The sequence below is a fragment of the Aulonocara stuartgranti genome (genome assembly GCF_965226115.1).
Source record: "Aulonocara stuartgranti genome assembly, chromosome: 20".
Classification (NCBI taxonomy): Eukaryota; Metazoa; Chordata; class Actinopteri; order Cichliformes; family Cichlidae; genus Aulonocara; species Aulonocara stuartgranti.
Window position 1 is genome coordinate 27,908,450 of NC_138956.1, and position 24,385 is coordinate 27,932,834.

General features: G+C 45.9%; 1 protein-coding gene across 3 annotated transcripts in view; it reads right to left on the reverse strand.

Annotated features, from left to right (window-relative positions):
• Positions 1-4,300: 4,300 nt before the first annotated feature.
• flna (filamin A, alpha (actin binding protein 280)) overlaps positions 4,301-24,385 on the reverse strand; it is a 43,677-nt gene continuing 23,592 nt past the window's right edge. Inside the window, exons 7-49 of one of the 3 annotated variants that reach the window (XM_082517495.1) lie at positions 24,297-24,374; positions 24,001-24,163; positions 23,720-23,920; positions 22,194-22,331; positions 21,452-21,578; positions 21,242-21,378; positions 20,959-21,155; positions 20,415-20,528; positions 20,189-20,332; positions 19,989-20,112; positions 19,650-19,810; positions 19,462-19,552; positions 18,409-18,578; positions 18,153-18,270; positions 17,821-17,933; positions 17,375-17,524; positions 16,936-17,254; positions 16,498-16,671; positions 16,253-16,415; positions 16,017-16,177; positions 15,721-15,888; positions 15,494-15,617; positions 14,937-15,093; positions 14,675-14,864; positions 13,500-13,523; positions 12,767-13,014; positions 11,630-11,704; positions 10,883-10,982; positions 10,654-10,794; positions 10,434-10,562; positions 10,160-10,333; positions 9,583-9,744; positions 9,249-9,452; positions 9,015-9,167; positions 8,810-8,932; positions 8,397-8,663; positions 8,168-8,305; positions 7,877-7,992; positions 6,889-7,021; positions 6,622-6,798; positions 6,311-6,529; positions 6,021-6,218; positions 4,301-5,634 (exon numbers count right to left, since the gene is read on the reverse strand). In XM_082517495.1, coding sequence (XP_082373621.1) covers positions 5,450-5,634; positions 6,021-6,218; positions 6,311-6,529; positions 6,622-6,798; positions 6,889-7,021; positions 7,877-7,992; positions 8,168-8,305; positions 8,397-8,663; positions 8,810-8,932; positions 9,015-9,167; positions 9,249-9,452; positions 9,583-9,744; positions 10,160-10,333; positions 10,434-10,562; positions 10,654-10,794; positions 10,883-10,982; positions 11,630-11,704; positions 12,767-13,014; positions 13,500-13,523; positions 14,675-14,864; positions 14,937-15,093; positions 15,494-15,617; positions 15,721-15,888; positions 16,017-16,177; positions 16,253-16,415; positions 16,498-16,671; positions 16,936-17,254; positions 17,375-17,524; positions 17,821-17,933; positions 18,153-18,270; positions 18,409-18,578; positions 19,462-19,552; positions 19,650-19,810; positions 19,989-20,112; positions 20,189-20,332; positions 20,415-20,528; positions 20,959-21,155; positions 21,242-21,378; positions 21,452-21,578; positions 22,194-22,331; positions 23,720-23,920; positions 24,001-24,163; positions 24,297-24,374 — 6,648 coding nt within the window. In that variant the 3' untranslated portion in view covers positions 4,301-5,449. The remainder of the gene's footprint in view (positions 5,635-6,020; positions 6,219-6,310; positions 6,530-6,621; positions 6,799-6,888; positions 7,022-7,876; positions 7,993-8,167; positions 8,306-8,396; positions 8,664-8,809; positions 8,933-9,014; positions 9,168-9,248; positions 9,453-9,582; positions 9,745-10,159; positions 10,334-10,433; positions 10,563-10,653; positions 10,795-10,882; positions 10,983-11,629; positions 11,705-12,766; positions 13,015-13,499; positions 13,524-14,674; positions 14,865-14,936; positions 15,094-15,493; positions 15,618-15,720; positions 15,889-16,016; positions 16,178-16,252; positions 16,416-16,497; positions 16,672-16,935; positions 17,255-17,374; positions 17,525-17,820; positions 17,934-18,152; positions 18,271-18,408; positions 18,579-19,461; positions 19,553-19,649; positions 19,811-19,988; positions 20,113-20,188; positions 20,333-20,414; positions 20,529-20,958; positions 21,156-21,241; positions 21,379-21,451; positions 21,579-22,193; positions 22,332-23,719; positions 23,921-24,000; positions 24,164-24,296; positions 24,375-24,385) is intronic. The other 2 variants (XM_082517496.1, XM_082517497.1) reach the window with 2 other exon arrangements.

Genomic DNA, 24,385 nt, shown 5'->3' on the forward strand with positions numbered 1-24,385 from the left:
CCAGATAGGTGTACGTTTGCATGGGATTAATGAAGACTCCGTCAATTTTAGAAACTCCCACCATGCTGTCAGAGAAGAGCTGATGCTGATGCTTTTAAAGCATTCATGTCGTTGGATGTTTGAGCTGATAAATGGTAGATCTGAAATCTCTAGATTGCAAAGTGCTTGTTCTACATCTAGCCAAGGTTCATCTAAGAGGGTATGTTTTAGCCATCCTGAGATAAACTGAAGCCTGTTGGCTAAGAAGTAGTGCTGAAAGTTAGGTAGTTCTAATCCTCCTTTATCCTTGGTCTTTTGTAGTGTTTTTAAGCTTATACGTGGGGGTTTATTTTTCCAAAGGAATTTGGACATACATGAATCTAGAGATCTGAACCAATCTTGTGGCGGTTGATTGGGATCATTGAGAATAAATAATTTAATTTTGGTAAGACTATCATTTTTATAGCGGCAACCCTTCCCATGAGTGATATGGGTAGACATTTCCATCTAGCCAGATCGCCTTCTACCTTCTTTAAAAGTGGGATATGGTTTAATTTAGTTAGATCTGCAAGCTTGGGAGAAACATTAATACCTAAATATTTCCCGATTGCAGTGGTGTTCTTCTGATAGTTTAACTTTATAAAGTTAAACTATCAGAAGAATGCAAATAAACAGCTACAATGTCAGTCCTCAAAGTATTTTGTTAGAGGTAAAAACAGGGCGTGGCTTTATTTTGGCATAAGACCACTTTGAACTACAAAATGGGAACCATAGTAAGTATCCAGTCTGTCCAATATTATTCAAGCTGGTATTTGGCTTTTTCAAAATTATGTTACTATTATACATAACCAACTTATTCTGAGAGCCAGAAGAGACTACCGTTTTAGAATAGTTAGCAATAAGCAGTGTTGGTCACTTGAAAAAAGTCATCAGTAACTAATTACTGATTACTTCCCCCAAAAAGTAATCCCATTACTTTACTGATTACTTATATTCAAAAGTAATTAATTACTTAGTTACTTAGTTACTTTTTAAAAACACGATTTACAACCTGAATAGGTGATAAAGTGATAGATCTTTCAGCCCAATTCTACTTTTTCTACATAATCCATCATACAAAATGTAATCAAATGGAAACATCTCTTTTTAAAACTTGTTTTATTAGTTTTAATCTTTTAACTTCATGCATCAAGCAAAAATTTAACTATATGCAACATTCTCTTACTGGAAGAAATTTGTTTAATATTTAAACCTATTTTCTGCACATTCCAGCACATAAAATATATATATTTTTTGTGTTTACACTCACTCTTTCAAATAGATGCAAGTAAAACACAGCAGAAAATAAATTAAGTCAAAGACTAGCGGTCCTGTCGCTCTATTTTCACCTGTAAAGCAGGAGCAGGTTTACCCTGGTGCAGGTGTGCCGCAGCGGTCAGTGGAAGAATCCGCGAGTTTCTCTGTGAATTTCCCATTACGTTGTAGCGCTCTCGGTGCTTGCTTGGACAGTAACGCGTTAACGCGGACACCTTCAGTAAAATCCTGCTGAAACACTGCCACCTTGTGGTGAAGGTTTTGCATGGGATTTTGGGGGGTTAAGGGATAGGGATGCAGTGGCGATCCACATTATTTCCTTAGGGAAAAGTATTCTGATTCTGACTCTGATTGTTTCAGGATGACCTGCCATTATCCAATGACACATCTGCTCACCTGTATCTTTTGCTCGCTTCTCCTCCTCTTCTTTTCTCTTTTTTATAAACTGAGCACCTGATGGCTTTGAACTTTTCTTGTCCATCTTACATTGGTTTTAATTTTGCACTACAGTATGAACACAAATCCCCCAACTCGAGGATCGCAACAACATAACCTAATAGACCTACACCTTAGTTCACAGATTCACTTTGTCTAAGGTTTATTTCTGGGATTTCACACAACCCAGGATTCAAATCATGAATACATAATGGGCTTGGATTTACAACATTATAAATAATATGTGCTCTATTTGGAAGCAGCCCCCCCCCCTCCCGACGGGTTGTGTGAGACTTTAAATCATCAAACTGTAAATTATAAATTTTAAATTGTTATTGATCCCTTTACCCCAGTCCTAGAGTGTATATTTATTTTCTTACTCTTCTTATATTTACTGTTTGTTTACTTGCACTGCTGTAACTGGAACCTTGTCCTCTCTGTATATACTGGACTGTATGTAGTGGAGATGACAATAAAGTTTACTTTGACTTCAGCAGCGAGCATGCACACTGAGGGCTCTCGCGCTCACTTTTCGGGTATAGAATTTCAAAAAATTATAAGTCTGTATCATAATGTCTGGTGTTTTCGTGTTTGTTGTTTTGTTTTTATTTTGTTTTATTTTGCGAGTTGGTTATTAGTAGGGGTGGGTTTTTATGATCAATTTATCGATTAAAATCGATTCTGGCTGGGATAACGTGAAATTGATTCATTAAAATCCTGAATCGATTTTTTTAATATAAATTTATTTTGCCCGAAATGACAGAATCTCAGGTGAAATCTCACAAAATTTTAACAACCACCAAACAGCTATGACAGTAAATGTGAGCAGGAACATGGATTCTGCACAAAGACACAAACACAAAGCGCGGACCCGCGGATCAGAATCAGTGAGATGTGACTTTCTCACCTGAGGGCACAGACACGGTCGGGGCTGAAAGCCGACAGCTCGCTGATTCTGATGTTTCGGCCGGTCCGCGCTTTGTGTTCACGCCCTTTTTGCGCTGATTCTGAAGCTGTTAGTTTTATCTCTCTCCAAACAATAAAAATAAAACTGACTGAACCAGCAGCAAAAGAAGATCCAAACTACGCTTCACATAAACATCGTCATGAATTCCCTCTGACTTTTACTGTTTTGCTTCCACCACACTTCATGCACAGCTCTCTCTCTCTTTCTCTGTACTGTTTTCTGCATTATTCACTTGCTTGTTACGCACACCTCTACCGTTGTTTACAGCGCTGTCTGCCGCTGTTTTTTTTCCCGTTTACACTTCTGAAAAGAAAACCTAATTTCTGAGGTTCATTACTGAACAAATTTAAACTTTTTAAAATTATGCAAAATGCAAAACACTTAGCCATGTCTCTAATAAAACCGCTGTAATGTCAGAGGTAATGTTCATATGTTCATTAATGGTTTTCTTTCGTTTTTGATGTACTGCAGAATAATTTTGGCCAGGAAAACCTTCATGTTTTTCTGTTTTATCTTCAGCTACTTTGACAAAAAGGCCTCTGCTGTGACGCTCACACCTTTGATAAAGTCTTGCGTGTGCCAGCTTCCTTTTTATAGATACAAAAATATGTAAATTTACTGATCAGAATTATATTTCTGACTGTCAAAATGTCCCATATTCAAATCGAATTTAATCGAATCGTGGATCGAATCGATTCGGGACCTTGTGAATCAGAATCGATTCTAGAAATCAGTGACGATACCCGGCCCTAGTTAGTAGATGCTGCTCCAGCCAGCCAGAGAATCCCCCGCACTCTCCTCCCTGTGCCACAAGCAGCAGGCGCACCTTGCAAACGGAGGGCGTCCTTACTGCCAGCAAATGGGCGATAGAAAACCGATCGGTGCCTATGCCATTCCCAATATGCGCTGGCTGATGTCGAGGGAGCATGAGAACCAGCAATTTTATATTTTTTTTGCCGATGCCCGTAATGCCGCCCCCCACCACGATGCCCCGGGCAACCACCCATATCAAAAACCGCTACTGTAGGGATGGGTTTAAAAGTATCAGTTTCCTAATTCAAATAAATTTTAGTTTGAATAATCTCATTTCGATCCATTAAACCCTAAATGTATGTTGCCAGAAACGCCAGAATCTCACAAAACTAGTTCAACAGCCGCCAAACAGCTAACCGGTTGTTAAGTGATGCCGTATGAACCCTGCTTCCGGGTCCAAACTACTCTGCGTTAATCAAGGCTGATGTGTTAACATGTAGTGATGGCCGAGTGAAGCCTTCTGAAGCACCGAAGAGTTTCAGGCCTCTTTAGTGACATCTGGTGGCCAAAAGTATGAATCGCAGCTTACAACTCAAACTTCATTATGATTGCCCGCTCCTTAGAGCTGAACTGACAGCGTCTGTTTGATGTTTACTTCAATAATAAATTATTTGTCCTTGTTTAAATGTGCCATGGTGTGTTCTCCTTTTGCTTGTGACTTCCTAATATAACACACACACACACACACACACACACACACGAAAATTAAAATCTCCTTGTTTTATCGTCAGTTACTTTGACACAATGGACAAGCGGAAGAGAGTTGATGGATGTACAGAAATGAGACAACCATTAGAATGACAGAAAAATACTTAGACAACTTTATTGTGTATCAAAATACTGTCTTACAATCATTTTTAAAGCCTTTTTATTTTGGACAAGATTCTTTTTTTGTTCAGAAACAGATTAGACAGAGCGGAGATGGAAGGACAAAGGGAGGGGAGGAGGGAGGGGTGGGTGTTGCTGAAGGGGAAACTGGTGAGATCTAAAACACTGAGCAAAAAAAACAAAAAAACAAAAAAAAAAAAAAAAAAAACAAGCATCTGTCCACTCCCTCTGACGCGATGAACCACACCATCATCGTCGTTGTCAGCCCTTCTGTTAAGCACAACTTTGGAAACTTCCCTTTTTAACATACAAGGCAGTGAGCCACTGCACACTCACGTTTCATGCCAGGGAATCGGGCTCTTTATCAGAGTTCTTACAACCTAATGGACATGGATGGCCATTACTGGTGGCACGCTTTCCACAAAAAAAAAAAAAAAAAAAAAAAAAAAACCAAACCGAGGAAGTGGCATTTCCAGGCAGCAGTGTCGGGATGACGAGCAAGCTACTGTGAAATGCGTCTTCCCTACTAAGAACAGCAGTGGCTAAACCTGGATCACACTAGCAGCAGGTAAAACAGCTGGGTTAGTAACAGAGCATCATGAACACTCTGGTGTAATGAACAGACATGTGTGTGTTCTCATAGAAGCTCATATCAGAGTGAATCCATTATTTACTGTGTGTATGTCAGAGTAACTCCTCCAGTGTAAACAGTAACTTCCATCCAAAGCAGGGGGCCAGACTCTACTGGCGCTACACTAGCTTCTCATAAATCCACTGAAAATCGCCTAAGGCACGACTGACTGCTAGCTTACAGTAATAATGAAAAAGGTGCGTCGTTCTCGTCCCCAAGTTTACTGAATGTGTTTAGCAGAAGAATGAAAACAGAAAATGGAGCAACTGACTGTAGACAAAGGAATATTCAATGCACTGAACTTTGAATGGAATTTTAAAATATCTAATCCTGGAATCTGGCTGAGGGCAACACTGATGAAGTCATTAGTAACATGGGAGGGACGTGGAGCTGTACACAATGATGGCTTAAACTGGAGAACGTAGTTTTAAACAGTGGTACAATTCTAATCTGCAGAGCTGGATTTTTGCTTTTTTATTTTTTTAAACTGTGATGTGGTAGGGGCTGCCGGGGATGTGCTCGTCGCCCCACTTCACCACCAGGATGTACTCTCCCTTTTCCTTGAGCTGGTAGCTCACGTTGTACATGCGGTTGCCCAGATGTTTCACAAGGATCTCCTCACATGGGACCTTAGGACCGTCCACGCCAACCAAGAGCATGTTACGACCTGCAAAAGATGTTATCAGGTGAGTGATTGCATCAGATCAGAATCAGCCCCAGAGCGTGTCGTGCAGAAGCAGCCACACTGCTGAAAGGTGTGGACAATTCCTCCAATGTTGCGTTGCTAAAACAAGCACAGCCATTCCTCAGAGACGAGTCCTGACAACAGCTTCACCAAACTACCATCGCTGAGTGCTGGCAGTACGGGCCTTCCTTCAGATGTCCATTTGCATGAACAGATTAAATGTCAAGTGAAAGCAGCTCATATGAAAGCTCTGCCACACCGCAGGATTTTCTATTGTCATACTTACGACTTTACCACAAAATACAACATCTGATCCTGAATGGCGCTTTGACCCGTGTTCTGTTCATGCATATCCTAGCTTTACACACCTGCTTTGCTGCAGTCAACGCTGAAGTTGTTCTTCTGACCAATGAAGCCCTTTGTCAGGCCTGGGCCCTTAGCCACAACCTTGCTGGCATCGGATTGGATAGGAGCGCCCTGCTGAGAACAGCTGATGGCACGGGTCACAGGGTCTACAGTAACAGAGGAGGTTTCATGCATACTGTGGCTGGACACAAGCTTGGAACCTAGAAGACAGAGAGGAAGAGTGTGAGTTAAAGCTGAAGGCATTACAGTATTTTACATTTAATAAAATAATGATGAAAATATTCCTCCTCACCAGTGATCTTGGCCTTGAAGGGGCTTCCCACAATGTGGTAAGGACCGCCATACTTGATGGAGATGAGATAGTTGCCGGGTGCCATCGGGGTGTACGTGACCCTGTAACCCTCGGGACACTCCACACAGTCCATCTTCACCTTGGAAGGCCCGTCGATGGTGACCGCTAAAGCCCCGGGCCCTGCGTTGCTCGTGTTCACCACAAATTCACATGATGTTCCTGGAGGTAAATGACACATGACAGGCAGGATATAGGGGACATCAAACAGGCAAAGGAATTTCATTGATTTGCACTCAGGGTGAAAGTGCTACCTGTGGTGCCTCCCTCCAGTCCTGGTCCGTATGCAGACACCATCCCAGGGTCTCCGGCCTGGCCGGTCTCTCCGACTCGAATCTTGAACGGACTACCAGGGATGTGACTTCCATTGAACTTCACATCAATCAGATAGAGACCATTCTCTCTGGGGATGAACCTGACTGCATATTTATCTATCAAACAGAAGGCAGATCAGTGTGTAACACATCACATCGGCTTAGCAAGTGCTTTGATTGGGTTAGGGTTGGTTTTCCTGAGGTTACCTTGGTCAATCTCAGTGACGCAGCACTCCTCCAGCGCTCCTGACGGGCTGTGGACCTTGGCATCAATCGCACCCTTTGCTCCGTTAAGGCTGACAGCAAATGACGCTGGTTGGTTCACCTTCAGACCCGATTCCTGCTCAACAACACACTCACAGAATTAAACACTGCATCGAAGGACAAAATGAACCCCCATGCCTCTGCCGCCCACAGCAAGTCAGCAAAAGGTCACCACATCATAACCACCACTCTTACATAGCTTACCTGAAGTCGCTAACAAGGCTAAAGAGGAGGGCTGTGCAGTGAAAAGGTGTGCATGCATCATATTTTTGCTTGTGCACGTCCGTGTGCACATGAAGATTCCTGCAAGTGCTTCTAGTAGGTGGTCTGACCATTCATTTTGTAATATATTAGAGAACGCGCGATATGCTTTCAGTGAGCAGCAGGTACTTTGGAGTCGTGCTACCCAAAGTCTACGTCCACACAGTGTCTTGGTATCACGCATGTATGCAGTGATGACAAAGGCCCGTGTGATGATGTGACACTGACACATGGCTCTATGGATGAATGAACAGGAAGAACAGCCCATGTTAAACCTCTTTAACCCTTTAGCGCCCACAAGACTTTCAGAGACGAGAGGCTGTTGGGAGCCTTTAGAATGAGGCACGAGAAACACACACAGTCCTTTCGTATCCCAGAAGCCCTTGCACTGCCCAGCAATGCAGCAGCAGCTGATGGTGATCCCATGTCTGTACCTTTGCTACCAGTGCATGCAAAACAAACCACTACAGCTGACTTGCCGTCAGAGGTATCCACGCTCAAAACATAAAAACAAAAACCCTCACCGAGCTGCTACAGTAAAAAGAAATAAAAGGCTGGTCTCTTTACATATGATCTAGCACAAAAGTCACCAACACTCTGCTGCTGCAATGCGGTGTACTGTGGCCTGGTGGTGTGTGCATACGGATGTGTGCGTGTCTCAGAGCCTCACCTGAAGACTGGCAACAGTGAGTCGGCGGGCATCGTCTGACGGCGAAGCCACGGGGACGATGAAGGGGCTGTCGGGGATGTGCTCGTCGTTGAAGCGGATCGACACCTCGTAGTCACCTACACGGGGAACCATCAGTCAGTGAGAGTGTCACTTAAGCACAAAACAGTGACAGGACGACATGCACACGCACGCACTCATATGAGGACCAGGGTCAGAGTACGACTGAAGCATAAAACCACACTAAACTAGAAATGTGATTCAGTGTGCAGCACAGGCTCTGTCTCTTCTCACCAGGCTCCTGCACGATGTAGGAAACCCCACTGGAGCCGTCCTTGCGGTCCTCAAAGGCGATTTCGGCCTTGCTTGGCCCCTCCACAGCAATACTGAGCCCTCCGGCCCCAGCCTCCCGCGTCCAGATGCTGAACTCCGCTACACACACACACATGCCAAAACAGAGTTAGCTATACAGTGTAAAATTACACACTGGATTCTGCACTCACAACCCAGACACCACACCAACCTGGTACTCCAGCCTCCGCTCTCTCCAGGCCTGGCCCTCCAGCACGCACTTTGTGAGCGCCACCCTCACCCAGGGGGCCGACAGTGAACTGGAACGGGCTCCCAGGCACATGCACGCCGTTGTATTTCACACACACTGTATGCACACCGGTCTCAGTGGGCACAAAACGAATGCAGTAGGTGTTATTCTCTCCCTCCATGATGTCAGCCTTGTGAACCTGACCAGAGGGGCTGGTCACCTGAGCGGTCATGTCCGCTATGCTGATCTCTGAGGACGCACAGATGTAGACATACAAACATGAGGATCACCTAGCGTCAGCTGCATAAGAGAACCTAACCGTGAGAAGGCTGTAACCTCCCCCTTTACACCCAAGCACAGATGGAGAATTAAATACGAGTTCCTGCTCGTCTCACCTGGGATCTTCAGGCTCAGGTCACACTGGCTGCCAACGTTTGCAACCGATGCTGCCCTCTTCTTCCTGGTGATGCTCTCCTTCATTCTGCCCTCCCCTGTTACCTTCACCGTGAAAGCACTTCCTGTGTATACACATGAACAAATTCACTTTTACAAAACCAAAACATGTGCCTCCTCTGTAATCCGACTGTTTCATGTAAGCACCTGGCACATGTTGGTCAGCAAACTTGATGTTGATGATGTAATTTCCTGGTTCAGTGGGGCAGTAGGTGACCTTGCAGGTGCCATCCTCCTGGTCCTCAGTGTTAATGTCCACTTTGCTGGGGCCTTCAATGGAGAGGCTCAGGCCACCGTAGCCTAATGCAGCAAAGATGAGCATGACAAATATGAATGTGTAAAAATAAAATGACAGCATCTATGCTTTCACTGAGCATATACCTGCATCACGAGTGTCGATGATGAACTCTGCAGGCTCAAAGGTCCTGGCCTCGCTCAGCCCCTGTCCACTCACACGCACACGGCTCGCGTCACCAATCTCTGACTGCTTGATCATTACAGAAATTGGGCTGCTGGGAATATGACGACCGTTCTTCTTGATGTTAACAAGGTGCTCGCCAATCTCCTTGGGAACAAAGGATATTCCTAAGACAGACAGAGGAGGGTTAACAACGCACCAACCAGCATGCAGCCAGTTTCATCCCCCCAGTTATACTTAGGGAACCATAAAATATTCTGATGACTCATTGTTTAGCAAACTTAGACACACACTCACCAACGTGACCGTTACGCAGCATCTTCAGCAGGCAGGGCTCCTCTCGCCCTGAGGGTGTTGTAAGAGAGGCTGTCAGCTGGCTGAGGTCGAGCTCTCCAATGTCCAGTGGAATATCTGCAGCCGAGCCCACCTTCAGATGGGACATCCTCATCGAATCGTCACCTAGAGATGCAGTAGTGATTGTTAGGGCACACGCTAATGGCATAAATGCACTTTTTCTATCATTTTTTGTGTGTGTGTGTGTGTGTGTGTGTGTGTGTGTGTGGGTGCGGTTTGTGGCTCAGCTGCAGGGGAGGGGGTGGAGCAGTGGGTTCAGGGGAGGCCGACCCACACCTGACTGGAGGAGAGGGTGGTGTGTGCTACAGGAGCAGTGGGAAAGCCAATAAAAACGTGTTAACAGCAACGCTGCTGTTGTCGGCTCACACACACGTATCCTTGCTAAATTAACTGGATTTTTATCGTTTCAGTTTCCAGGCATGTAGTCTTGGAACATCTCTGGATCCAGCAGGAAGGGAGGAACTACGTTACTGTAGTGTGTGGGCTGCATGGATGTCTACTCTGATGTAGAAAGAGTTACCAGTAATCCTAGCAGAGAAGGGGCTGCCTGGGATGTGCTTGTCATTGTATTTAACAAGGATGCTGTAGTCTCCCGGCAGCACTGGCAGGTAAGACACGGTGCAGGTTCCGTCCTGGTTGTCCACACAGCTGATGTCAGCCTTGGACGGACCCTCGATGGCCAGAGACAAACCCCCTACAAAGATGATCAGCGGGCGTCACATGTGTTCAAATCTGAGGCGGCAGGTAAGTCATAGCCAATATAATTGCACTCCACAGGTGTAACTGTTACCCACCTTCTCCAGCATCTTTGGTGTTAACAGTAAAGACGGCTGGCTTGTTGACAGTCCCGTGGATAAGGCCAGGCCCATAGGCACTGACATTACCACTGTTCATGTAATCCACGTAGAACTGCAAGGGACTTCCTGTTGGCAGACAGAGCGGTTAGTGTCGCACGTCCAAACCATCTTCTCAGTGCACTTTAGAGCCCACACAGTCCTAAATGTGTGCAGATACCAGGGATGTGGATGCCGTCGTATTTGATATCCATCTCGTGCAGGCCGGCCTCTGTGGGAGCGTACTTGACAGTAACCGTGCCATCTTTGTTGTCTGTGATGTCAGGCTTAGCCACTTTGCCCGATGGCATTCGGACCTCACCTGAAGCAGAGGACAACACAATGACACACACAATGACACACACACACATCACTATGATCAAATTACGCGTTTATAAAGGAGACGTTACCTGTGATCTCTCCTTTCTGGATGGTGAATGGAATCACCAGGTCAAACGGTCTCAGACTTGCCACATCCAGCCCGTTCATTCCCATTGGTCGGTCTGTTGCCTGAGAGACAGAGTGCACCAGTCAGATCACAGGTTGTTAAGAGATTGTGGCAACCGTTCTGGTTATAGTGACAACATGTCACACAAAGTGAACACAGTGCGGGATGGAAGAGGAAAACGCCAACAATGAACAGAGGATGAGACGATGAGATGGAATGATAATGGCGACTGTGGTCAGGATGATGGTACGGACAAGCTGCAAGAGCAGGATGGGGACAAAACATCGGGAAGCCATTTTGAAAAACGTGGAGTAGCTGGGACGGCCAAATTTAGGATTTTCAAAATGGCCTTTTTCCCTCTGAAGCCAGGTCGACATGGAGCACTGTCCACAAGGGCTGCATAATGCTTGAGTAAATATATAATTTGGTCCCATGCTACGAAGGAAACCACTGTTTAGCTCATACAGTAGGCTTTGGACCCTGAACTTTAACATTATGCAGCTCTGCTGAACAGTCCATGTGTCCCTGGCATCCTGTTTGGAGAGAGAAACGAGAGAAAGCACCCTCTCAGTGATGAAACACCTGCAATGAGACACAGCAGACAATGATGAAAGGAGACCATGTGCACCATAGACGACAAAGGGACAACAGGGAGAAGCAAAACTGAAGCCGAGAAGGCCGAGAGACTGGAGGCTGAGGATTTAGATACCCAGGGCTGTTGACTGTAGTACTGGGGCATTTGGCTCTGTTGCATGAGCTGGTCTGATGGAGCTCCTTCCAGTGCCTGGAGGGTGTAGGTAGGGATGGTGGAGGGAATTGAGAGAGTGAAAAAGATAAGGCATTGGAGCGGATTAAAACGGCAGTCAAAGTGATTTAGAGAAACGGCTGCAGGCGTCAGGACCAAAGCCTCTGTAGGGGAAGTAGTTGAAAGCATCTGTGGTCCAGGGCTCTGACAAACCTGTAACTGCTGGTAAACAACCAGCTCAGTAGTTACTGTACCGACGAGCAACACAAACACTCTGCATCAACTTGTAATTCTTACCACGTCTACATCAGCTGCTGCTCATTTGAATTTAAAATCTGTCCTCATAAAGGCCCCGCCCCTCTACACCATCTTACTGAGAGTACTCAGTCAGTATGAAGGGGCTGAGCAATGACAAATGAAGCCAATACAGGTGTGACAAAAGCTGCACCTCATTGTCCTATAAAAGCTCCCACGTCCACCTTTGTAGCCGGAAAAACAGAACGTGCTTACACTCTGCCTATACTGACCAAAGCTGCTTTTTGGACCCACTTCCACAGCAACACAACATGTGTGACTTTAAAACATTAAATCAGGGCTTTGGAATCTCGGACTGTGTATGAGTTTTCTTCAGTCGGTGGTTTCTGTCACTCTTACTAGCAGCAGGGCTCGACTAACGCACAACCTTTGGACAAACTGCCTGAAATGTGTCGACAGAAACATTTCAGGGATTCTGAGTGATTCTGCACTCCAGATGGGTTAATTGCAATAAAATAAATTTCATCGTGATGACGGATTAATCCACACTAACACGTTAACTTGGACAGCCCTTATTAGTGCTCACTTAAATTGCTTGCCTAGAATTTGAGGACAGTTTATCTTGGGCCCACTTCCTGTCAGTTATCTCGCCCATAATCGTCTCATGTCGGTGACTTTGTATTCTCGCGTCACCAGCTTCAAGCTGCAGCCTGCTTTCACTGTGGATGCAGCTTAAGACTGAACTCTGCTTCTCCAAGTTGAGGGTCATTCTTGATAACTGTATCTGACACTGAGAAGTTTTCATGAGATTCTAGCAGAGCAGGCTTACACGTGCAGATCACTCACCGTGACTTGGAACGGACTGTTAGGGATGTGCTCCCCTCCAAAGCGGACGCAGATCACATACTCTCCAGGCTGTGGCGCCGTGTAGAAGATGTCGAATGTGCCGTCCTCATTTTCAACCACGTCCACGTCAAGCTCCGCCCCCTCTGGCGTGCAGACGCTGCACGTCACCTTGCCTTTTCCGGCAGCCTTGGCGTCCACCGTGATAACCGTCTGTTCGCCAATCTGGATAGTTGGGCCAACACCGGCACCTTCAGATAAAAAAAAAAAATGAAAATAAAAATCAAAAAATGCATTAAGTCGTTTCTTACACAGACAAACGCACTGCCAGACGCAACATTCAGCATGCACATTCCACAACCAGAAGACCAGGTTAAAGCTGAATCTAGTCATGTTATTACCATCGCTCATATATTGTTACCAATAACAGTTACAGTTTCCATGTATGAACAGAAAGCTAGATTAGCCAGAGTGCCATTCCACCATGCCTTTCTACCTACTCTGTTAGTCCATTAGTTTGTCCAATATAAAATGGAGACACAGTTATGAGAGAGGAAGCGTAAAATGAGATGGAAGGCGGGGGAGGAAAAAAAAAAAAAAAAAAAAAAGTCTGGGAAAGTGAAATATAGAAGAGAAACAAGCAAAAGGATGGGATGTCCTGTTGAAAGCTGGTGCCACTATCCTCCATGCTGAGAAAAAGACAACAGAAGGTCCTCTACATGATAAAAAGGCTTACCTAAACCGTGACCGCCGATTGAGACTGAAAGTAGGAACGGTGAGAAGCGAGGGAGCCAGAGAAAAGTGACAAATAAAAGACAGTCAGGTGGGGTGGAGGTGACGGGTGGCAATAACTGTGCTCCAAACAGTTGGATGAAACAAACGGTGGGGGAGTGTGAAGCGGGGCGGTGTGTGTGTGTGTGTGTGTGTGTGTGTGTGTGTGTGTGTGTGTGTGTGTGTGTGTGTGTGTGGGGGTGGGTGGGTGGCCGGGCTGAGTAGGAGTGTGCAGGGTGCAACTGAGGAGCACAGCGTGAGAAATGCCACATACCAATGCACAAAAAAAAAAACAAAAAAAAAAAAAACTGATGAGATACGAGCTGCAGGTACACTGAGAGGCACTCTAGATCACATGACCTCCAACAAACCACTCACATAATCATCTGTGGAGCCAAATGTCCGTGAGCCCTCAGGTGTGGGTGGGTAGGAAGACTTTCAATCGTTGCCATTGTAGTTAACCAAAGAGTGTCTCATTCATGTATGTTTGACTAATTCATAAAAACCAAAAACAGGATTTCTATCATCTGAGCTCAAACTCACTGATGTCATGCATCAGGTGACTTAAAGAACCAAAGCAGGTAGTCCTACCTGGCTGTTAGAAAACATTCAAGCTTCGCTTTCAGAACCAGAAGCTCTGCATGTGATTACAGCTGACTGATTAAACTGGAACTTCCTCAACGCTCGACTTTAAATACCAGATCCTGACTCTTCAGTTCAAAGACACGCCGAGCGCTCAATCCTTGTGTTCTGTAGACGCATTTGTAAGTATTTACCCATTTGTAAATCTGCACCGCTCAAAGAACTGTGCAACATTTTCTGCAATATATAAAATCCTGTACGAGCAACTATTCCTGCACGAGAGAGAGGAGAGAAACGTTTTGTGGCTCTGAGTAAAAACCCTTTGACCTCTCCCGCCTGCAGGAACTCTGGATTTTAATAGCAACAGGTCGAAATGTGGGGCATATACTGTTGATAACAATCAGATATGTTGGAAATCATTGTGTGTCAGTATTCTACACAATATGTTTCACTAATTATTCCTGCTGAGATGAGACACTGATCAGCAGTACAGCCGACTGAGTTGGTAGAATAACAAAACTCAACGTCTATGACTGCAGCAGCCCGTCCTGGACATACCTGTGACGGTGCACTTGCTGGCATCTCCGGTGGGCAGAGCCCTGATTCGGTAGGGTGAATAAGGGATCTCGTCTCCTCCGTACTTAATGAGAATGGTGTATCTGCCAGTCATGTCTGGCACATAAGACACCAGGTAGGTCCCATCATGGTTGTCACGGATATTTGCCTTCTTGGGCTTCCCCTCTGGGTCCTTCAGGAGAAAACAAAGCGTTAGCTAAACATCGCAGCTCTGATTCCATGCTTGTGTGGTCCAAGCACTCACAGTGATCTGCACTGCCAGCAGTCCCTCGCCTGCATCTTTGGCATCGATGGTGAACTCCACCGGCAGAGAGGCGGGCACTCCAGTGGTGTTGAGGCCGGGTCCGCTTGCACGCACCTTGCTGGCATCATGGGTGGGCAGCACCTTCACCTTGTACGGGCTGACAAAGAGAGAGAAGGACTGGCTGTGGGATACAGTCTCATCGACAGAGCCGAGTAAACCACGGGCAGGTTAGAGGTTTCACTAGCAGCCTGATGAAACGAACTGTCGTTAGCCGAATTCAGCCATGCAGACAGATGACCGTCTGTGGTAAAGCATGCAGATCACCCGGACAGCACAGTTATTATTCCAGCCAGACTTCAGCTACTTCATTCTAATAATGCAGGAACTACAAAGATTTATTACTGGCTTTTGAATGTGGTTCTATTCAGAAAAACAAAACTAACATCGTTTTGTGTTTTCTGTGTTGGTCACAGGCAGACATTGATCATCACTGTTAGATATTAGGAAATGGATTAAAATTTGTGCATATTTAGGCTGATACACTGCCTGAGAGTTACCTGCGTGGGATCTCCTCATCAGCATACAACACATTGATGGAATAGGGTCCCTCTCGAGTAGGAACATAGTTGACTGTGTGAGTCTGGTCACCGTTATCCACAACCTCCACAGGCTCCACCACACCTGAACACACACAGAAGGAAGCCAAATACCAAGTTTAACATCCTCTAAGAGCTCTCTGGTACACAGTTAATCATAGATGGAGAAATGTTAGAAGCCAGATCACCTTTGGGCCCTTGTACTCGGACCTGCAGTGGGGCAACTCCAGCTTTGGAGGCATCCACTGTGAACGCCTGAGGAATGTTGGCTCTGACATTGTTGCCGAGGCCGGGACCCTGGCACTTCACCTTGGTACTGTCCACTGTGTCGCTGACGGGCACAGAGAACGGACTTCCTGCTCAGAACAAGCACGAGGGAAACGATATTTAAGGCCTCTGCTTAACAACAGGGGATGAGTACATTTCAAAAGGATGTTCTTCTCACAGTTGTATTTCTTACTACTACTAAAACAGTATTCGGTACCTGTGATGGGCTGTCCTCCGTAGGTGATGTTGAGGTTGTACGTGCCAGGCTCGTATGGGATGTACTCCACACTGCAGCTGCCATCCTTGTTGTCAGTGCAGGACATTTTGGCCTCCGACGGACCTTCCATAGCTAGACCCAGGCCACCAGTACCTGCTCCTCTGCACGGGGAAGAAAGACTTTCACAATAGGAGTAGGAAACAGATTTGTGACACACCACCATGAACTCGTCTCACCTGGTTTCCACGGTGAACTTGTTGGGCTTGTTGGTGGTGCCACCTTTCAGACCAGGGCCGTGCACACGAACACGAGCCGGGTCGCATCCTTCAGTCACAGCAACACGGAACGGGCTCTTTGGTACCGGAGAGCCATCATAGCAAACTTCCACAGTGTGTGGGCCTGAAACACACACACACTCAACTCAAAGTGGAGAAGAAGAAAAACGCTCAGTTACTGTACCCACTGCTGCACTTTAACTCACCCTCCTCATAGGGAGTGTACTCCACATTGTAGGTTCCATCCCGAAGGTCCGTGATCAGGGCATCTGTGCGGCTCCCTGAGGGGTTGCTGATGTGGGTTTTGATGTGGTCACCTCCAGTCTGTGAGAGAGCGCGAGCATCCACAGTGAAGTCTGTAGTGGCCTCACGGAAGACTCCTGAAAGGACAGAACATACAGTACACATAAGCTCATGTCCTTTAAAATGAGACCAGTCTATCATTTACATTTCACACAGCTCCCTTTATTCTTCACATAACGTTATTCACACAAGCTGGGGCCCAATTTCATCTGAATTCTGCAATAATCTACAGATCAGATCAGCTCCCATCAATAAGACTATGGTGATAATGGGAGGAAGAAACCAGCACCAGCCCCACAAAAAACACACACACACACACACACACACACACGTTATTTCACCTTTGCCTTCCACTCCTGGTCCGAACACCAGAACACCGCTGGCATCAACGGCAGGCTCCACGTTGAGCCGAGCAGGGAAGTTGGGCACATCCTGGCCACCATAGCGGATGGTGAGCGTGTACGAGCCGGGGTACAGAGGGATGTAGGTAATCGTGTAGGTTCCATCTCCGTTGTCTTGGATGTGAACCTCTGCCTCAGTGCCGCTGTCCGATATGATCTCAATAGTCAGCTCAGCAGGGCCGGCATTGGTACAGTCCACAATGAACTCCCCTGTCTCGCCAACCTTGGCACGCTCCAAACCTGGGCCTGAGCAACGTACCTGAGAGGAAAGGTGACACGGAACAAAGATCAATGATTCCAATCTGCAAGCATGTCAAGCTGAATTAATTCAATTCACTTCACACAGGTTTAAGAAGATCCAGCAGCGCTTGTGGCCAACCTTGGAGGGGTCTGTTGCAGGGTAAGCTGTGGGGGTGAAGGGGGAGCCAGGGATGGGCACTCCATCATAAGTCAGTTCAACCTGGTATGGTCCTGATTCCCGGGGAATGAATTTCACCTGACTAGTCTCTGGGCTCAGCCCAGGCTCCACCTGGAACAAAACACATTAACGTGACTTTACCAGAGGCATGAGGAGAGAGAAATACGTGGCACTGAAAGAGTGCTGGAACACTGGGAGAGTTCTCCAACATCCAAGGAGAACTTCCAGGGAGACCAAATAAGTGGCTGGAGGTGTAAGACAGCGGTGGAGTGGACTTTGATTTTACCAATAAGGATAAATAAAATGTTTATTAAAAACCAAAAACAGGATGAAACTGGTTTAAGACTCAAAGAGAAAAACATTGACTCCTATATTGTCCTGTTAAGAAAGGAGATTTGGTGTCATACTTTGCTGGACACTGGTTTCCCTCCTGGTCCAGTCACTTTGGCAGCAACCTTGCCCTGACCCCCAGCACCCTTTGACTTGACAGTCACTTCCTGATCTTTGCCGACAGTCATCTCTGCAAGAACAGACCAAAGAAAACACACTGACACTTCTGATCTGCCTGAAAAGCTTAGATTTTTTTTTTTTTTTTTTTTTAAATAAACACATCAACATACTGACAACCATGCAAGGGAGAAAGCCATGGTGAAAACAGTCATGTTAGACAGTAGGCTTTATATAGGTTGAGGTTTGCTGTCAGGTGTGGCTGGACAAGAACAGTGGCACAGGTACATACTGTCTCCCAGGCCGGTCACGTTGACCTTGCTGAGGTCCAGTGTGGGCGCCACGCCGACGCTGAAAGGGCTCTTGGGAATGTGATCTCCACCATAGGTTACAGCAACTCCCAGTGGACCCTGTCACAGCAAAGAGGAGCAATCCACACAATCCCATTTAATATGATGCATAACAGCCAGAAGAATGCTTTACTGCTCTGATAAGAAGCCACATGATACAACGTAGCACAACTGCATGTGGGAGCATTCTTCTCTCACCTGTTGCACGGGTGTGTATTTAACAGTGTGTGTGTTGTCGTGGTTGTTGATGATTTCAAAGTCTTTCACAGCCTCTCCTTTGGTCGGGCCGCTGAAGCTGCAGTCCAGGTTTGCCTTTCCTGCTCCTTTAGTGCTGACGGTGAAATGAGTGGGCTTGTTCAGCTCTACGCCTGAAAGACAGCATTCAACTGGGTTAGGGAGTCTAATTAGAATAAAAGTAATCACCCAGCATGTCATACAAGCTTTTGTATCAACACGTTTCAATAAGCAGGAAACTTTTACAACTTGGAGGAAATGCTCTGGGTGCTTCAGGGTCCACGGGTAACAGCTCACAGCAGACAAAAGACTAAGATTAAGATGTGTAAATGTAGATCTGCAGATATATAAAAGACTTAAAGTAACAGATTTAAAATGCTACCCAGCTTAGCACAGCGTTTCTTCTGCAGTGTAAAATAACACCAAACTACCTTGAGCTAAATTAAAATGATGCATTTAACTGATTATTTGAACTAATATAATTCAAATAAAGTCTATTTATATGCAGTGTACAGTGACGATTATAGGTGTGCAGTACCAGTCTGACTCTTAAGAGATTAATAAGTGTGATCCAGCTTCATACATTTATTCTGGGATGCCACAGCTTTACAGGAGTCTGTCACAAAACAATCATTTCAGCCCCCCGCCCCCCCAGATGACAACATCTTAAGCTAATGAGCAGGAACAGTGACTTGTACAAATAAATCCTATTATGTGACTCATCTTTGCCATCTTACCTCTGTCAGACTGTCACATGACAGCTCAGAGGGACCAGTTTCCATTAGCAAAGCAGCTCTAACCCTGTTTATTCTTGTTTTTAAATCCTTGTGATTTTAATCTGGATCTTGTCAGTTTTGTCAAACAAGTTCTTGCTACAGATGTTAAAGCATTGAGAGCTATGAAGAGTTGTTCCATGCAGTTTGACACTGACCGTCAAACCTTTGAGCGTTCAATCTACAGCCAATCGAATGTGGCCACGCCTGTTTTTGTTAGCGCCCTCTGGCTTGGTGTTCTTACCACTGCGGCTGAGTCCCGGTCCCTCCGCCTTGACTTTGCTGGCATCATGAGAAGGATCCACTTTGACCCTGAAGGGCGTCATTGGAATAGCCTGAACGCAAACAGGAAGACAAACATTACAATAAACCCCGAGTCGTGGAAACAGTCTGCCTTCCAACCGATATAAATACTCAAGGATTCAGAGTCACCTGGTCAGCAAACAGCACCATGATGGTGTAGCTGCCTGCTCCAGGGGGAGTATATTTGACAGTGAAGGTATCGTTGTCGTTCCTGATGATGTCAAAGTCGATGTCAGCCTCTGCAGGTCCCACCACTCCTGGGGCACACTTGATGCCTATGCTAATGTCACCTGATGGCCGAGGGCAAAGGTTAGCACGTTAGCATGTTATAGGTAAAGCTCTACAGCCTCAAACAGCAGCTGGGTGAAATACATTTCCTATAATATCTGTTCATAAACATGTTGTTTGGAATATTGCTTTGACCGGATCTTTTGTTTGCGCGCTTTACTCAGTTTTCTGGAGCTTTACCTTGACCAGCCTCTGAGCAGTCAACAGTGAAGTATGTTGGCTCGAAGGCCTTGAGGCCCGTCTTTGCCACTCCAGGCCCAGAAACCTTCACCTTGTTTGGATGACAGCCTGCTCCGATATTCATCTGTGGGCACAAACACCAAAACTCAGGAGACTCAGTGAGAAGAAAAGGCGAAGCCTGCATAGCAGAGCATACTCACCCTGAACGGACTCTCAGGGATGTTAACGTCTCCCCAGGACACCATCACAGTGTGCTTCACAGGCTTTCGTGGGGTGTAGGTGCAGCTGTACGTGCCGTTGCCATTATCCTTCACCTGGACGTCCACAGAATTGCCTTCACCATCCTGTGCAGAGGACAAGGGATTAGTTCACTCAGATTTAATACACATTTACCATATTTTTGGTCATAAACAAACCCAGACATACCTGAGCTACAATTTTCAGAGGAGCTTTTCCTCCTTGCTTGGCATCGACCGTGAATTCGGTGGGTTTTCCAACAGCAAGTCCACTGCTCTGAAGGCCTGGGCCGTACGCCTTAACCTAGACAAACAAACAAAAAAACCCCACATGTACTACAGCCAGAATAGCATTTACACACTACAGTGCTGTGAAGACATATCTGCCTCCTTCCTGATTTACCATCTTTTTCCATATTTATCACACTGACATGTTTCAGATCAGTTTTTAATATTAGACAAAGAATGTCTCCTATTAAAAACGCAGTTTTCCAAACACACTACAGGAAAAAGTAATTCATCTAAAACCTGAAACCTTGTGTGTCACCTCTGACACCAAGTGTTGGGTGCAGGAAGCCTCCCTTTGCCTTCACACAATCGTTTTTAACCCATCCACTCCCACCATGATCTCAGGCCTTGAGGCAACAGTCATGAAAACTAATCTTAACTGAAGAAAGATTGTTAGATGGACTCGTCCGTAATCTCCATGTGCATCTCTCTGGGTGGGCGCATACCTTGTCTGGGTAAAAGTCTTTCCCTGGTGGGTTGACGATCTCAGCCATAAAGGGAGAGTGCTGGATGTCCTCATTGTTGCAGAGCACATGGACGGCATACTCGCCAGGCTCTGTGGGCCAGTAGCGCACGTCACACGATCCATCACCCTTGTCATCACACTCGATCTTGGCCTGAGACGGACCTTCCACAGAGAAACCTGAAGAACAACAGTTTCAGAGAAGAAACTGAAGATGATCTGCACATGCTTTCAGGACCGACCCCATGCCCGCGTATGGCACTTACCCAGTGTACCGACATTGTCTCCAACAGCCTCCACCACAAAGTCAGCAGATTTACCAACAACGCCTCCTTCCAGTCCAGGACCCCAGGCCCTCACCTTCTGCTGGCTAGCCTCGGTGCCAATCTTGACCTCCACGGGACTAAACAGAGCATCGAATGGTCAGTCACAATGACAAGTTGGAGTCAGTGTTTTGTTTGCACGCCCATGTGTACCTGCGTGGAATGTGCTGTCCTCCCCAGGTGATGGTGATGGAATATGTTCCAGGTGTGGTGGGGTAATACTCAAATCCATACACACTGTCTCCAAGGTCTTTCCGTTTACACGGCTCCTCCAGACCCTCTGTGAACAAGATGCCTTTGCATTATTTCTTTAATCCAGTCTTACTTTATCATTTTAGGAAGGAGGAAGCATCCCCAGTCTGTTTGTAGTGAAACCACAAACAATAGATTCATTGGCTGCTCAGAACCACATTTAAGAAAACAAAACCATAGCTCAGAGTAGAAATCCTCTGAGGCGATCGTCATTTTAGGTTGCATTAAAAAAAAGGTACATTTTTAAAATGCTTTATGCACAAAATTGTTCCCGTTGGACACAAGAAGCAGATTCTGCAGCCTGATCAGGCTGGTGTTTGTGCAGCTGGCTCACTGTGCTCTGATAACAGTGCATTTCTCAAAGACTGATGTGAACAGTGAAGACAGTCTGAATGTCAAAGAGCGCAGAGGAGGGCTGCAGACGTCAGGAGCTACTCTTTCAGTGACAACAGCTGGCTGCGCTCGTTTGTCTTCACTGTTCTGTTGGTTTGTTGTCAGTTAGCTAAAGATTATCTGGGGCTTTGTAAATCCAACAACCTCATTTACTGATGTGTTTGTTTGTTGGGTTTTCTCTCTTCAGATTGCAAACATTAATCCCACTTCAAGCACAAAAACCAATATGAACTTTTGGATTAGAACTCACTGGGGCCCTTGATGGTGACTTTCAGCTCCCCAGTGCCGGCTCCTTTTGTGTAAACCTTGAAGTCTGCAGTCTCCTTCACCCGGAGGCCCTTTGGCTGCAGACCACGACCCTTGGCTCTGCAGAGGCTGGGGTTACACGCTGTGGACAAACAGAGCGAGTGAGACGGGCACGGCTCCGAGTAACATTATGACCACATTTCAGTGGGGACAAGACCAATGAAGTGTGAGGTGAATGACATTAAACACAAACCATCCATCACACTCCAGATCTGTTGGAAAGCAAATGTTATTTTCTCCTTCCTACTACCCTGCATGCCCCCAGTTATCCACCCATCCTTTCCTGCAGAGGGAATTCTTAGACCACAGGGAAGGAAGTGAGCCATTATCCTCACACAGGAAGTGGGATATCCCTTCATATCACTTTATTAAAACTGTAAAAAGCAGTGCTGAGTCACAGCGAGACCAAGTGCAGAAAGCAAAGGAAGCCTTCCAGGAAGATAGTGTCTCAAGATATGGTCCATGTTATTGTATTCAGATGTGTTGCACTTGCACAAGCTACTGGACACAGAGACACCACATTAATGGCAGAAGATTGTTCTGTGTTTTGTTTTAAACCAAAGTTACTTTGTTTTTAATGTCTTTCAGCCTAATCTAAGGGGACCTTCTGGTTAGCAGCAGAGCTGTTTAATGACTTTTGGTTTTTCCAGATTGTGAAACTGAGGAAATTCTTTACAAGCTCTTGTTGTTTCCCCACAGGCTCACTTTAAAGGACGACCATGATCTAAACGTTATCAGTTAGTAGGGGATGAGCCTATACTTGGCAAGTGGCAACCCTTCACTACTTTGTTAATGTGCAGCTCTTTCCATTTAACACCAAAGCAAATGCATTTGTTCTGTGAGCCCATTATACAAGCTGAATTTGTTTTCTGTCTGACAGACTCTGGCTGCATGGACGTCTTACTGGATCTCAAAAAGACAGTGAGTTACTATTAGGTAGCAGCCACACCCACCGTTCTGCTAAAAGCTATTTAAATCATGTAAATATAATTCTTAGTAACCCAGGTCACTGTTAACTTAAGACCACAGATCGGCTGTAATGAGGAACTGATTTCCTGATCAAACACACTACAGCTTAATTTTCTGGGAATGTGTTTCTTCATGAATGTGCTGAAAACACCAAATAAGGAGATTCACACCACTGTGGACGCTCGAGTCACGTGAAGTTTACAGGCAGCCGACACACACAGCAAGTTTACAGGGGGAAAACACACACACACACACACACACACACGACAGAGTAGGTACCAAAGAGATCCCAGGAAGGAAGAGGCTGTTCCAGAGAGAGGACAGATGCCAGCAGGCTTCTATCAAAGAGAAGAGGACATAACATCCAGCAGAGGAACACAGCAGAGGTTAGACACAGGAGAAGCAGAAACACATTTTAAAACGGCTGCTGTGGTAGAAGTGTTCAGTTAGCAGTGACATCCTCCCAGATTTACACTCAGTGAAGCTTTAACATATGCTCACCCTCTCCCACATCAACTGTGAAAGGACTCTTGCTGATCTGACCACCAGCAAAGGTCACGTAAATGGTGTGCTGGCCCTCCTGGGTGGGTTTGTAGGTGCAGCGATAGCTGCTGTTACCCTTGTCCTCAATGGTGCACGTCACCGTGTTCTTATTCCCTGCAGGGTCCATGATCACCACTTCCACCTCTCCAACACCAGCACCTTAGAAAAACAGGAGGAAACTCACAGTTAAACACTCCATGTGGCCTGATGTTACAGCTAGCTGCACAAACCTACATTACCTGCTGTGTACACATCAAAGTAAGTGGACTTGTTAGCAATATTTCCTGAGGGCTCGAGGCCCGGTCCCTGTGCTGTGGCCTTGCTGGAGTCTCCCTGAGCCATGCCGACCTCCACCTCGAAGGGGCTCTTAGAGATGTGTTGCCCTGCAAACAGCACAGTCACCTACAAAGGAAGGAGAGCAGGAAAATGGCATGTTAGCTGTAATCACTGCTTTGTGGCGCAAAACCCATTTTCTACCTGAAAGATTACTTTAGGGATTATTTCTCACATCTTTAACATTGAATTCTTCACTCACCTTGTGCATGCCTGTCACTTTGGGGACATAGACAACAGAGTAGGTACGGTTCTTGTCATTGTTGGCCGTCACTTTAGCCTGAACACAGA